This window comes from Delphinapterus leucas, chromosome X (genome assembly GCF_059928025.1).
Source record: "Delphinapterus leucas isolate spDelLeu-1000000601 "Yukka" chromosome X, BTC_Dleu_Yukka2, whole genome shotgun sequence".
NCBI lineage: Eukaryota > Metazoa > Chordata > Mammalia > Artiodactyla > Monodontidae > Delphinapterus > Delphinapterus leucas.
In genome coordinates this window covers 121,245,043-121,259,961 of record NC_143150.1, presented here as the reverse complement: position 1 = coordinate 121,259,961, position 14,919 = coordinate 121,245,043, and the positions used below count along the sequence as shown (strand labels likewise).

Below are 14,919 nucleotides of genomic sequence, written 5' to 3'. Positions count from 1 at the left end.
ATAGCTACTATTATTTTCCTTTATACAGATGAGGAGGGGAAGCAGAGACAGGTTAAACAATTTGGCAAAGTTAGAGTAACAACAGAGCAGTGTTTCTTACTTCGGGCATCTCATTCTAGAGTCTCTGCTTTTACATCCTCTATGCTCCTACTAACTTTCTAAGTCAGGAGCATATTTTCTTAGCATTTACTCCCATAATCCCAGTCTAAAAATTGACCTAACAAATAATCAGAGATACAGTTAAATATCTGGGGAAGGGGGGAAGAATATTCATAGCTCCCAAATTTACAGTAGCATAAAATGAAACTAAAAATCACCTAAATATCCTATCATACAGAATGATTAATGATGGTATAGACAATTATACAAGCACTGGAAATTATGATTTAGAAGAAAGTTAAATTACATGGGAAACGCTCACTATAAAGGTCAAAGGGAAATGCAAGATACAAAAGGTATAATCCTAGTAGTATGTTTGTGTGTGTCCAGAAAGGAGATTCGCTAGTCAGACTGGGTTCCAATTCCAATCTTAGCTCTGCCACCTTTTAGCTTTCTCACTTTGGGTAATAATTTAACCTCTCTGTACCCCACTTTCCTCACCAGAAAATGGGGGTAATACAGTTGTCATAATGGTTAGAAAATTAATATATGTAAAATGCATAAATTCTGGATGGCAAACACTCAGTAACAGCTATCAAAAAGCAGGAAACCCTATTTAAAAATTAGAACTAGATAGTACACATTCACATAGGCAGTTGAATAAGAATCGTTTGTAGTCTGTGGTCCAACATGTTACAACTTCATCTAATTATTTTCCCCCTCCTATTTAAAAAAATAATTGGAAGTTGAGTGAGATGAAAGGAACTTTGCATTGCAAGTAAAAAGTATTTGCTTTCAGAATCTGCTTTATCAAATAAGATGTACAAAGCACTCAACCAATCACAGAAGGGTCATAAAAGTTTCCTTTTTAACCAGATACCTTCCCAAGGCTACAGCCCTGATATTTTACTTTGGTTGAATATCTTGATTTGTGATAGTTTACAACTATTTAACCTCAACATAATGAAAGCCATATATCACAAACCCACAGCTAACATCATACTCAACAGTGAAAAGCTGAAAGCATTTCCTCTAAGATCAGGAACAAGACAAGGATGCCCACTCTTGCCACTTTTATCCAACATGGTAGTGGAAGTCCTAGCCACTGCAATCAGAAAATAAGAAATAAAAGGAATCCAAATTGGAAAAGAAGAAGTAAAACTGTCACTGTTTGCAGACGACATGATACTATACATAGAAAATCCTAAAGACGCCACCTGATACTACTAGAGCTCATCAATGAATTTGGTAAAATTGCTGCATAAAAAAATTAATATACAGAAATCTGTTACTTTTCTATACACTAACAACAAAATATCAGAAAGAGTAGTTAAGGAAACAATCCCATTTATCATCACATCAAAAAGAATGAAATACCTAGGAATAAACCTACCTAAGGAGGTAAAAGCCTCTACTTAGAAAACTATAAAACACTGATAAAAGAAATTGAAGATGACACAAACAGATGGACAGATATACCACATTCTTGGATTGGAAAAATTAATATTGTTAAAATGATGATACTACCCAAGGCAATCTACAGATTCAATGAAATCCCTATTAAAATACTAATGGCATTTTTCAAAGAACGAGAATAATTGTAAAATTTGTATGGAAATACAAAAGACCCCGAATAGCCAAAACAATCTGGAGAAAGAACAGAGCTGAAGGAATCATTCTCCCTGACTTCAGACTATACTAAAAAGCTACAGTAAACAAAACAGTATGGTACTGGCACAAAAACAGACACACAGATCAATGGAACTAGACAGACAGCCCAGAAATAAACCCACACATTTATGGTCCACTAATCTTCAAGAAAGGAGGCAAGAATATGTAATGGAGAAAAGACAGTCTCTTTGATAAGTGGTGCTGGGAAAACTGGACAGTTATATGTAAAAGAATGAAATTAGAACACTCTCTTACACCATATACAAAAATAAACTCAAAATGGATTAAAGACCTAAATATAAGATCAGAAACCATAAACATCCTAGAGGAAAACATAGGCAGAACACTGTTTGACATAAATCACATCAGTATTTGTTTTGGATCTGTCTCCTAAAGCAAAGGAAATAAAAGCAAAAATAAACAAGTAGCTCCTAATCAAACTTAAAAGTTTTTGCACAGCAAAGGAAATCATGAGCAAAATGAAAAGACAACCTATGGAATGGGAGAAAATATTTGCAAATGATATGATCAATAAGGGGTTAATATCCAAAATATATAAACAGCTTATACAACTCAACATCAAAAAAAAAAACAAACAACTTGGGCTTCCCTGGTGGCGCAGTGGTTGAGAGTCCGCCTGCGATGCAGGGGACACGGGTTCGCGCCCCGGTCCGGGAAGATCTCACATGCCGCGGAGTGGCTGGGCCCGTGAGCCATGGCCACTGAGCCTGCGCGTCCGGAGCCTGTGCTCCGCAACAGGAGAGGCCACAACAGTGAGAGGCCCGTGTAGCACAAAAAAAAACCCCAAAAAAACAAAAAATAAAACAACTTGATTAAAAAAGTGGGCAGAAAACCCGAATACACATTTCTCCAAAGAGGACATGCAGATGGCCAACAGGCACATGACAAGATGTTCAACATCACTAATCATCAGGGAAATGCAAATCAAAACAACAGTAAGATATCACCTCACACCTGTCAGTATGGCAACCATCAGAAAGAACACAAATAACAAATGTTGGCGAGGATGTGGAGAAAAGGGGTGCAGCCACTAGGGAAAACAGTATGGAGGTTTCTAAAAAAACTAAAAATAGAACTACCATATGACCCAGCAATTCCACTCCTGGGTATATATCTGAAAAAAACAAAAACACTAATTCGAAAAGATACATGCACCCCAGTGTTCATAACAGCATTATTTAGAATTGCCAAGATATGGAAGCAACCTAAGTGTCCATCAATAGATGTATGGATAAAGAAGATGTAGTGTGTATACAGACACACACACACACACACACACAATGGAATGCTACTCAGCATAAAAAAGAACTAAATTTTGCCATGTGCAACTAAGCCAGACAGAGAAAGACAAATACTGTACGATATCACTTATGTGTGGAATCTAAAAAATAAAACAAACTAGTGACTACAACAATAAAGAAAAGAGGGAAGAGATATGGGAACATATGTATATGTATAACTGATTCACTTTGTTATAAAGCAGAAACTAACACACCATTGTAAAGCAATTATACTCCAATAAAGATGTAAAAAAAAAAAAAGAAGACTCACAGATATAGAGAACAAACTAGTGGTTACCGGTGGGGCAAGGGAAGAAGGGAGGGGCAATTTAGGGGTAGGGGATTAAGAGGTAAAAACTATTATGTATAAAATAAGCTACAAGGGGAATACAGCCAACATTTTAAAATAACTACAAATGGAGTACAACCTTTAAAAATTGTGAATCACTATATTATACACCTGTAACTTGTATAATATTGTATACTTCAATAAAAAAAAGAAGAAACTTGTTTCTGCATCAGTTAGGATCAAAAGCTGAATGGCAATTACAACTTGGTTTTTGAAGGACCCAAAGCCAGATATAGTTTATTTCTCACCCAAGTTTTGGAATTATCTTAATGAGTTTTTAAATGGTAAGAAAAGATAGAAGGAAATGAGCAGTTTCAAGAGTAGCACCCACTGTTTTACCTCAAAGTTTTTTCTTTCTTTTTTTTCAAGAAGGCAGTTCTTGTAGTCACCTTTGGAGCTGGTCTCAGGGATGAGGCTACTTGAGCAGGTGGGCTATACTGAGAGAAATGGAACAAGGGCCTGGGGCAGGGGGGCATGTAACTTTCACTGCTCTGCCCAGAATCTGCAAAGTGGGATGGAAAACGCTTAAGCACTTTCTTAAGGAAAGCCTAGAAAATAATCCTTGATGAAGGGAAATGATGTTATTCTGCTGCTCACACCATAAGGAGCCTGGTTTCCCCACAAGTTTTCACGGTGTCTCTGTCTCTCCCTCTCTCTCAGGTCTCCTACGTAAAAGCGATTGACATCTGGATGGCAGTGTGCCTTCTGTTTGTGTTTGCAGCCTTACTGGAATATGCAGCAGTGAACTTTGTCTCCAGGCAGCACAAGGAGTTTCTGCGGCTCCGGAGAAGGCAGAAGAGGCAGAATAAGGTACAGTTGACCCTGAGTGCACACAAAGTCAGGTAGAGCTCGAGGTGGTTATCCAGGCAATGTAATTTAGAAAATAGAACAATACATAGTGAGCAAGAAGCTGAAGTTAATTTTTGTCCCGATTCAGCCTTCTATACTGAATTACTGCTCAGGTTAGTCCTTTAAAATTGGGACAGAGTTGTCACATTTAGCAAATAAAATTCATCAAGAGATGAATGGATAAAACAGGTGTGGTGTATACACACACACACACACACACACACACACACACACACACACACAATGGAATATTACTCAGCCATAAAAAAGAATGGAATAATGCCATTTGGAACAGCATGGATGGACCTAGAGATCATCATACTAAGTGAAATAAGTGAGACAGAGAAAGACCAATATCATATGATATCACTTATATGTGGAATCTAAAAAAAATGATTCAAATGAACTTATTTACAAAACAGAAATAGACTCACAGACATAGAAAACAAACTTATGGTTACCAAAGGGGAAAGGGGGAAGAGGGATAAACCAGGAGTTTGGGATTAACACATACACACTACTATATATAAAATAGATAACCAACAAGGACCTACTGTATAGCACAGGGAACTATACTCAATATCTTGTAATAACCTATAAGGGAAAAGAATGCGAAAAAGAACACACACACACACATACATATACATATATATAACTGAATCACTTGGCTATACACCTGAAACTAACACAACATTGTAAATTTACTATACTTCAATTTAAAAAATATACAGGGCACACAGTTAAGCCTGAATTTCAGATAAATAATAAATATTTAGTATAAGTACATCCGAGATGTTACATGGAACAGAGTTATATTAATAAATTATTTGTTGTTTATCTGAAATTCAAATGTAACTGGGAGCCCTGTGTTTTATCTAGCAACTGTAGTTGGAGATATATATTCCATATGACAAAATTACTTTAAAATTCTGTTGTTTTGAACATTGATAATTTGTGTGCGCGTCTTTGCTCACAAAACTGCTTTTTTATGAATTGCTCGGCTTTATGTAAATAAGGTCCCTACTCATGTTGATTTCAACCTGATAAATCCAATTAGACTGATCTCATTGTCTCAACTTTAATTTTAATGCAGAAACCCCAAACTTACATTATCTAGAAGTTTGAGGTTGGAAATACATGGCTCGAAATCTCCAGTTCAGTGGTTCCCAAACTTGCCTGCACATTAGAATAGCTTGCAGATCTTTCAAAAATCCCAAACCTTGGCCATACCCCATACCCATTAATCCCAGTCTCGGAATGGGGCACAGGTGTATCTTCTGAAGTTCCCCAGGCAATGCCAGTGTGCAGACACATTTGGGAAGCAGTGCCCTGGTTTATAATTTAATTTCGTATAGGACTCCAGAAGCCTTGCACTTGCTTTCAGTTTCAGATTCTGGGAGAGAAATATGCTCTTTGATACGGAGAACTCCAGTGCCTGTAACAATAATACTAGCGAACTGAAGTTAAAATTTTACATACAAGAGATGAGAGAGAGTTTTCAAAATCTGTTCCCCCTAAAAAATGATACATTAAACCTCCTGGGAGCCTAGAAGATAGCATGGAAGACAATGTGGGATCATGGGAGGAACCTTTTTTCAAAATGGAAAATAAAAGAACATGTTTGACAACAGGAATACTGTAGCAAAAAGGGAGAAATCAACAATGCAGTGAAAGGACACCATAATTTCTAGGAAAAACAAAAAACCTTTAGAAGATGAGAAAGGGTGAAATCCAGAACCAAGGGTCAGGGGTGGCCTTACACGGGGACAGATATTTCAGCCATTTTAATAATGACTTAAATTAGTGTCAGTTCATTGATGAGGATACCAAAGCACAGTGAAATAATTTGCCCATGCTCATGCACCACGAAGTAGCACAGCAAGATCTGAGGTGTGATGCTGTGTCTCCAGAGCCCATGTGCTACACCACTGTGCCGACAAAATGGGAGAATGACACTGGTAGTTGGATGATGGTACGATGTAGGAGTTCCTAATTGCTCCTATCATTTCCAAGGATTATGAGGCAGGTTACCAGCTGAAAATGGGATGGAAAGGAGGAATGTAGAAGGTTTAAGGAGGAAAGATATAGTATTAAATAGTAGTTTGGGAGAATAAAAAAGCCATTGCTCCAAGGAGAGAGATGGGGTCAGAATGCTGAGGCAGAGGTAGTGGGAGAGCCCATCTGAGGTGTGTGGTTATGAATTTAAAGTTTACGATTAAATTTAAAACTTTAATTAAAACAATCAGCAGGTGCCCCTTTGCAGTCAAAGCTCTTACTGTCATTGACAATTGACTTTTGAAAAAAAAAAAAGGAGGGGGAGGCATTTCCAATTATTTGTCCCTTAGGAAATGGCATCTTTCCAAAGTAGCACTTTCCAATTTTTTTGAGTCTGAATTATGTTTAGAAAAAATGGTAACAAGAGCTCACACTGATTGAGGGGTTACTATAAACCATACTTTCCATACAAGAATTGATTTAGTCCCCACAACTGTGAGTACTGTGATCATACAGCCCAGTTTACTGCAGAAAGTCCTGTTCCTGCCTATTTTCCTGATGCCCTGTGTAATTTAGCATTTGTCTTGGATTATTCATTTTAAACCAGAACACTTATTAATAGTTGCATTAAAATAAACTCAGATGGGTTTGGTGGACCTCCACTCTATACATCTGCTTTCTGTCATGCTGTGGTCTTCTGGGTTGGGGGTACACAGGTGCAGTACACAAGTTCTCACTTTAACATGTGCTGAAATCTAAAAAATAACCATCCCCATCCCTGGCCTCTGTTCTTGACCCTTTCCAGAAGCAATGTCATAACTAACACTCTTTCCAGGATAGCTGGAAGGGAGCTTGCTGATAAAATGAAGTGCACTCAGACACAAGAGGCTAGGGATAAATCTTTCTTTCTTTTGGTCTGTCAGTGATGAGATACTGCTGTCCTGCTGGCCATTTGGGGCACCAGCCTTGGCCCATGACATGGCATACAAAACCTAGAAAGCCACTAGGCCACCCTTTGGTGGGGTCAGTGGAAAACATGAGAAAATCCTAAGTTCAGTGAACATGAGACCAACAAAATAGAGGCTGAGCAGTCTTGCTGTGGGCATCTAAATGCTCATGATTGAATGGCTTTGTCATTTCTTGATGATTTAAATCTGTAACTGTCTTACTGTTTGATAATTACTGTAAAATAAAAAAGCATCAACATTATAGAGTTGGATTGTCCAAGCCACTTTCCACTATCAAAACTGTCCTTGTTGGGATCAATTAAGTGGTCATCCTGCCAATAACGAAGGCAGTGTTCTTATCTCCACTGTACAGATGAGGAGAGGAAAGCCCTGAGAGGTGAGGTAAAACGCCCAAAGCCACACACGCAGGCAGCCTGGCTCCAGCGCCCTGGGCCTCAGCTGCTGCTCTGCAGAGTTCACATCATTTTACATCTTACATTCTGATCCAGTATCTCTCTCCCACCCACACACTTGAAACAAACATCTCTAATGCACCCTAATATTTTCTATTCAGTTTTTTTAAGGCTGGTCCATCAGGGATGAGATTAGGGTGAGGCAAGTGAGATTAGTCACACAAGTACAGGGTCAGATCTTGTATTTATTTAAATTTGGTAGTTTTTCCCCATGGCTTTTTGCATTAATAAGGAATTTTTCAAATATTGCAATAAAATATTGACCTGAAGTACTGGAGTTTTGGCACCCCCTTACATTTTGCACCTGAGACCTTACCTTGCCCTAGTTCCAGCCCAGCTGGTCTTGAACCATTAGACTTTCACAGACCCTAATAGGTTGTGGCCTGAGTTTAAAAACAAAAACAAGGCCACCACGTTAAAATGTTCAATATTCCCAATAAAAAAGTCATCTCTTTAATTTCCCATTAGGAAACTGACCTCCCCAACACAATCCAGCCTGATTCTTTAGACGGTGTAAGAAAATCCCAAAGCAGATTACTTCCCAAAGTGACACTGGCATGATGATTTGTTCAAGGAAGATGTTTACTGAGAGAGCCCTGAGATTACATTTACTTACATGGGAAGAGTGCCTGGTGTTTATTGAACCATCAAGTTATGAAACAGGGTCACTTTCAAGGAGGGGACCAGGCAATTTGCAACTAGGTGTATCTGCTTTACCTTTTCTACATCTCAAAAAGCAGCCAATTTTATCAAAGCAGAGTTTCTCAGCAACAATCAAGCTGGGATCTTCACTGACTGAACTTGTAAATCCCTATGGTTGGGCCAACCCCAGCCTGTTAGCAGTTGATGTGCCCCATGTCTAAGTAGTAAAATCCTATTTTTATGTTACGCCCTCAGCTCCAGTAACTTTTCACACCATGTGATGGTTTAACAACTTCCCCATAAGAACTCTAAAGCCTCACCTGCGCTTCTCTCGCCCTGTCTTTTTATATCTGGCCACACCACCCCTGACTTTGGCATTGTGCCTGATTTCAGGTTTCCAGTTACCCATAGAGCTCTGACTTCTTTATTTTCAGTGACTAAACAGAAACTGTAGCTGCTTGAGGACATGGCTATGGCTTCTAGGCCACCTGGGGATGAGCTGCCTTTTAAAGGGAATGTTGTGAACACACTGTTTAGACTTCAACCTCCCAGGAAGAAAAGACGGGGCCTCAACCTAATTAGACAACAGGGTGAGAATGTGAGGCCCTGACCAAAATGTCTCACGTGACAGTAACTTGGAAAAGTACTCATTTTTTTTGCAATTTTCCCTTTTCCTCCCTTCATTTCCCTGTCCTTTAATTCTTAGTTAGATTGCCAATTTCCCAAAAGATAACTTCCTAGTAATCTGAAATATATATACATATAACTGAATCACTTTGCTGTACATCTGAAAGTAACACAAAATTGTAAATCAACTATACTTCGATTTAAAAATAAGAATTTCCTGATCCTACCGAGTGGAAATGATACCACTCTTTCAAGCACGCATAGTATGTAATTCGTTCCTTTCATAAGGTGTCACTTTCTACCCATTTGTTGTACCCTTTACAGAAGAATATAAAATTGAAATGTATTGGGGGGGTTTATTTAGGACACTCTACCTAGAAATACTTGAATCCTGCTCTTAACCAATCATCTTCCCTTTGGAGGGGAACTGGACCCCTCCAATTCCCCTCCATTGGACCTATTGGAGGGGAATAAACCTACAAGAACAGTAGCTATTTTATCGTTATCCAGGCTTTAGCCTCAAATCCCAGTGCACTGCCCCAGGAGGGGAACAACTTAGAAGCCCTGTCCCTCCACTCGGGAGGTCCAGAGCCCTGCACTACTATTTCCTCCTCAATGTTCCAAGGCCCTTAGATCTTCCCATTCCAGTGGGGCGGAAGCCCCACTGGTGAATGCCAGAAGACAAGGACCCAGAGCAAATGGTCACCTGGGAGTGGCTTTTTCACACCCATGGGGTCCTGGAAAGTCCCCAGTCAGACCAACACTCCTTCCCCTTAAGGACCAAAGTCTCCTTCCTCTCTTTCTGGAGACACCCCTTCAAACACTTAAGGATGGTGAGCCGGCAGGTCTTCTCAAAGTTTCTGAGCTAAACTGACCTAGTCTTTCCTATGATACAGCGTACAGCCTCTTAGCACACTGGTCACCCTTTCTCTAGTTCGCTAGTGACATCTTGAAGTATGAGTCACAGAATGGGATAGTGCAGGCATGATCAGCATGTAATACAGAAAAGCAGGAATATCCCCTCTCTTTATCTGCACTTTTGTTTTGTTTTGTTTTTGTTTTTGTTTTTGCGGTATGCGGCCCTCTCACTGCTGTGGCCTCTCCCGTTGCGGAGCACAGGCTCCGGACGCGCAGGCTCAGCGGCCATGGCTCACGGGCCCAGCCGCTCCGCAGCACGTGGGATCTTCCCGGACCGGGGCACGAACCCGCGTTCCCTGCATCGGCAGGCGAACTCTCAACCACTGCGCCACCAGGGAAGCCCTATCTGCACTTTTTAATAGAGCATTAAATTACAGTAGTGCTTTTCAGTAGTCATATTCCACGATTGGCTCATTTTGACGTTGCTAATGCTTGTTCATTTCCCAAGTCTTTTTTTTCCTATTAATACAAATAGCTGTCAAGTTATCTGTTCTTGATTATGTGCTTCATTTTTTTCAAACCTAAAGAAAGGACTTTATATTTATTGCTATAAATGTTCACCTCGTTGGATTTGGCCCATTTTTTAGAATGTATTAATCTTCTTGATAGTGATTTACTCATCTGGAAAATCAGCTACTACTTCTAGCTTTTTAACACTGACAAATAGGTGTCAATGCCCTTCAAGCAAAGGCCACCAGGAACAAGCTGGTAGTTAAGTTGGGTTTACTATACTCTTTGCAGTGAGGGGGAACATAGAGAGGGCTCTAAACTGGGCGATTTGGGAGGAAAGACTACGGAAGCAGAGGTTTGCTCTAGACTGGATGCTGTCAGAAAGCAAGGGAAATTCAGTGATTAGGTATCTCAATAAATCTTATTTATAGGAGGGCAGACTAGAGTGAAAATAAAACTATATTTGGTAAAGAAGCAGCAGTCACTCATTTTAACTGAAAGAAAGATGTTTAGTATTTTCTGGGTGTCATAGTGACCTTGTTTTCATCTGTGCTTAGATAACATTATGAAGTGGCCTTGTTTTGTCTCACTCTATCGTGGTCTCAGAGTAACCCTGAGCTTGGTATTCTGTGAGATTACTACAACTGGCAACGTTCAAATGGAGGCTCTGTAATTTACCAGCTCTGTGACCCTGGCAGGTTACTTAAAAAAAAAAGAAAAAACTACCTGTGCCTCAGTTTTCTCATCTGTAAATAGAGTTAATATGTATTCACCTCATAGGACTGTGGTGAGAATAAAATGACTTCCCATGGGTAAAGCTCCTAAAATAGGCCCTGGTATGTGCTAAGTTCTACATTTAGTGATTGCTTGTTTTAGTATCCACTTTCTGCACCACAGAGGTATGTGGTAGACCCAGAGTCATAAAGGTTTTGCTCAATGTATGGGGGAACATAGTCTACAGATTAAAATCAACTATCTTAGAATACAGCAACAGGCTGCCGACCTGCTCCCTCCCCCATTTTTACTCCTCTCGTCTTTCTTCCACAAAGGGAAATTAGACTGCACAGCAAGATGTCAGCCAGGTACAGCTATTTTTATAATCATAGGGTTGAAATAATGAATTCGTGCTCTTACTCTACAGTGTCCAAACAAGAGAAGTAGAAAGATTGAGGCTAAGCTGAATTCTTCCATTTTACCTCCCACTGCTAAGATGTAGTTTAGCCACAGCCAGTCAGTGCAAGGGCACTGTTCTCAAAGTTACAGAGCCCATTAAGACCCTGCCAACCCAATTAGAATGTAAACGGACTTTGAAAGAAGGCTGCTGAAATGCAGATGTCACTACCACTAAGCCTAACCGACCAAACAAATCTAAGCAAACAGGGGACCCACTGAACTATATTCAGAGTAAGGTCAACCTTTGATAATCTTGCTTTTTAAGGTCTCTCACCTTTTTCTTCCTCTCCAAAGGATTAGAGCAGTGGTTCTCAACCTGGGCTATTCTGCCCTCCCCCCACAAGGCACATTTGACAATGTCTGGAGATATGTTTGGTTGTTACAGCCAAGGGAGGGATGCTACTAGCCCCCAGTGGGTAGAGGCCAAGGATGCTGCTAAATATCCTACAGTGCACAGGACAGTGCCCACGACAAAGGATTATCCAGCCCTAAATGTTGACAGTTCCACAGTGGAGAAAACCTTGGTTTAGAACATTGGTAGGTTACACTTCTCAGTATGAAACATTCTAGGTTATTTTCTGTTTCTTGTATGTAAATCGTGCCACCCTTGCAAACACCCGCCCACCAAGGCAGGAGAGCACTTCCGGTTCTGCTAACATCAGTCAGAGTCAATTCCTGCTTGATTCACATACACGTGGGGCCCATTGGGTGATGGCCAGTTGTCTTTCCCTTACACTAGAAAAAGGCAAATTCTATTCAGCAGCCTACCTTCTAAAAATTGATTTATTTATTCAAATGCACACTCAACTGAGTAGGAAGGAAAACTGCATCTGATTGGCTTCATTCATTAAGACACAATTCATGTGGATGCCTCCTACCCCCAAAAAAGATCTCTGATGCTATGCATAGCTTCATGCATGAAGTAAGGCAGGGTCACATCTGGAAAATACTGGGTTCAGACTCTGAATTAACATCCTGATTCTGAGAGATGAAGATGCTTGTATGTGGGTAGGAAAAAAAATTAAGCTCTTTATCACACCTATTTAGGGAATGCTCATTGATGTGAAGAGTCATAATGTAAACTTATTTTTAGGATTAACACGTGAACATGTGTGGTTCAATAGGCGCACACATCCACGTTTGGTGTTAAAGAGAAAGGGAAGGCAGTAGGACAGCATTAAACAAGCAACAAACAGTTTTATTCATTCTAGAGAAAACCCAGTGGGGAACTCTTAAAGTGGGTTTGTTACTCAGATTGGGAGAATGCCTAGGAATCCTCACTCCGCAGACCAGCACAGGAATTGAGAATAACCACCAACAAGTGCACTTGTCCAGTTGCAGACTGCAATGAACAATTCACAGGTGGTGCTGGTGTATGGACTCCATCTTGACCGTCCTGCTCTAGATCAGTACGTCTCCAACTTTGGTGCACATGAGCATCACCTGAAGCCTAGGCAACACACAGAACTCTGGGCTCCAGCCCAAGAGACGCTGACTCAGTAGGTCAGAGCCTGGGACTTTTGCAACATTTGCGGGCCAGGTGACGCTGATGCTGCTGGTCCAGAGACCCACACTTCGAGTAGTGAGGCTCCAGAGAACTCTGTAAAACGGCTTTCGGTAAGAAAATGCCGTGATTACCTCATACCTTTGCTACTAACGTGTCCATAGTCATGTCAAGGACATTAACCCCAGAGATTCCACATTGGGAAACTAGCCACTGAAAGATTAACAAACAGAAAATACTTTATAAAGGTATTTTTACATTGAAGATCCCTACAGGTCTCATTTTTCCTTGTCCTTGGAAGGAAGCTTTTTTTTTTCCTTTCAAGAAGAATACAGTGCAACAGTGTATATTCTCTTTTGTCATTTAGCATTTTTTCCATATTCTGCCACATGTTTGCACAAAGTGCTTAAAGAGGATTTCATACATCATTAATTAAGGTAACAACTGCTTCCTTAGCAAGCAGGATGTTGAAGAGGTTGTAAATGCTTCTCCTGGGAGGCAGGAGGCATGTTTGGTTTTTGTCTTAAAGGCTGAGGGGTTCAGATGAGGCTTTCACAGACCTGTGTGGATTAGGAATTTGGACTTAACTGTGAAAGCCAGCAAGAAAAAAGAAATGTCACTGTACTTTGTAATTCCCCTATACCACCAAGGTACAGAGCTGATACTTGTCAGGGGTATAGAGGCCTGAAATATTTTTCAGTTGTTCCTTCTTCCCAGCTTCTTCCATTTTGTTAGGTATTGTGACAGACTGTTCTTTTAGGGCATCCAGTATGGAATTCCCTTTTGCAAGATGCAAAGTGACTTGCAGAAGCAGCCTTGCAAATTAAATGCCTGTCTTTGTAGTGTCTCCCTCCAATTCCTTCTTTCATCTCAGGCTATTTCCCATTATCTCTATTTTCTTTACTACCTTCCTTCCTACTAGGTCATATTTTTCTGACTCTGATTTTCTTCTCTTCAAAATTTTCACTTTCCCTTACCTTCAGACTATTTTATTGATTCATTCACTCATAAATTCAGTGTAGATGTATTGCACACTTTCTACAAGCCATCCACAAAGTCTGCCCTTGGGATGCTCACAGGCCACGGAGAGACAGAAAATGTGTCGGCTTATTAGTCTATGTACATATGACATACTGTGATACAGACTCTACGGTAAAGGCTGTGGACGCCCCACCCGTATCCCCACGGCACTCTCTGCTTCTAAACACAGCGGTGGCTTCCTGCCACAAGTTCTGCTCTGCCTTGGTGTGAGGAGAAGGAGGGTGTCTTAGGCCCCAGAAGCATGCTCCAGTTTTGCAGGGCAAGCTGGCAACACTGAGGGCTTACTCCAGGAACAGCCCTCCATCAGTAACCGCTGGGGGCGGGGGTTAAATATCCCAACTTCCTTGTCCCTCTGAGGCATGTTCTACACTGGCTCCCAGGGATTCCAAGTGGCACTGAGCCCCAGGTGCCCACACTGTAACCTTTGTACCAATGCACCTTTGACATTGTTTCTTTCCCCACCTCACTTTCCCACTCCTCTACTGGTGCCTCCTGAGATCGCCTCCCGAGATGACCTCCCATATAAACTATCTGTACTCATATCTTTGTCTCAGGGCCTTCTAGAAAAAGCCAACTAAGACAGTACCAAGCCAACACGTGGGCTCCCTCAGGGTTGAGTAACAAGACAGGAAGCTGGAGAGGTGAACAGGTGCTAGGCAAGGAAAGGCTCCACACCATGCTAAGAGGGATGAACTTCCTCCTCAGGGCAATGGGGAGACACTAAGTTTTTAAGTAGGGAGGGGATGCCATGGTGAAATTTTCATTATGAAAAAAAAGTCCAGTTGGGCACTATGGAAAATGCTTCAAACAGAGCAGGACAGGAGGCAAGAGGAAGAGGAGAAGGTTCTTGTTTTAATCAATACCAGAGATAATGAGGGAC

At 40.7% G+C, this 14,919-nt stretch overlaps 1 protein-coding gene across 2 annotated transcripts in view; it reads left to right on the top strand.

Moving 5' to 3' along the window:
• GLRA2 (glycine receptor alpha 2) overlaps positions 1 to 14,919 on the top strand; it is a 195,876-nt gene that overhangs the window by 155,781 nt on the left and 25,176 nt on the right. For both annotated transcript variants that reach the window (XM_089904770.1, XM_089904769.1), the window contains exon 8: positions 4,081 to 4,230. In XM_089904770.1, the coding sequence (XP_089760896.1) occupies positions 4,081 to 4,230 (150 nt within the window). The remainder of the gene's footprint in view (positions 1 to 4,080; positions 4,231 to 14,919) is intronic.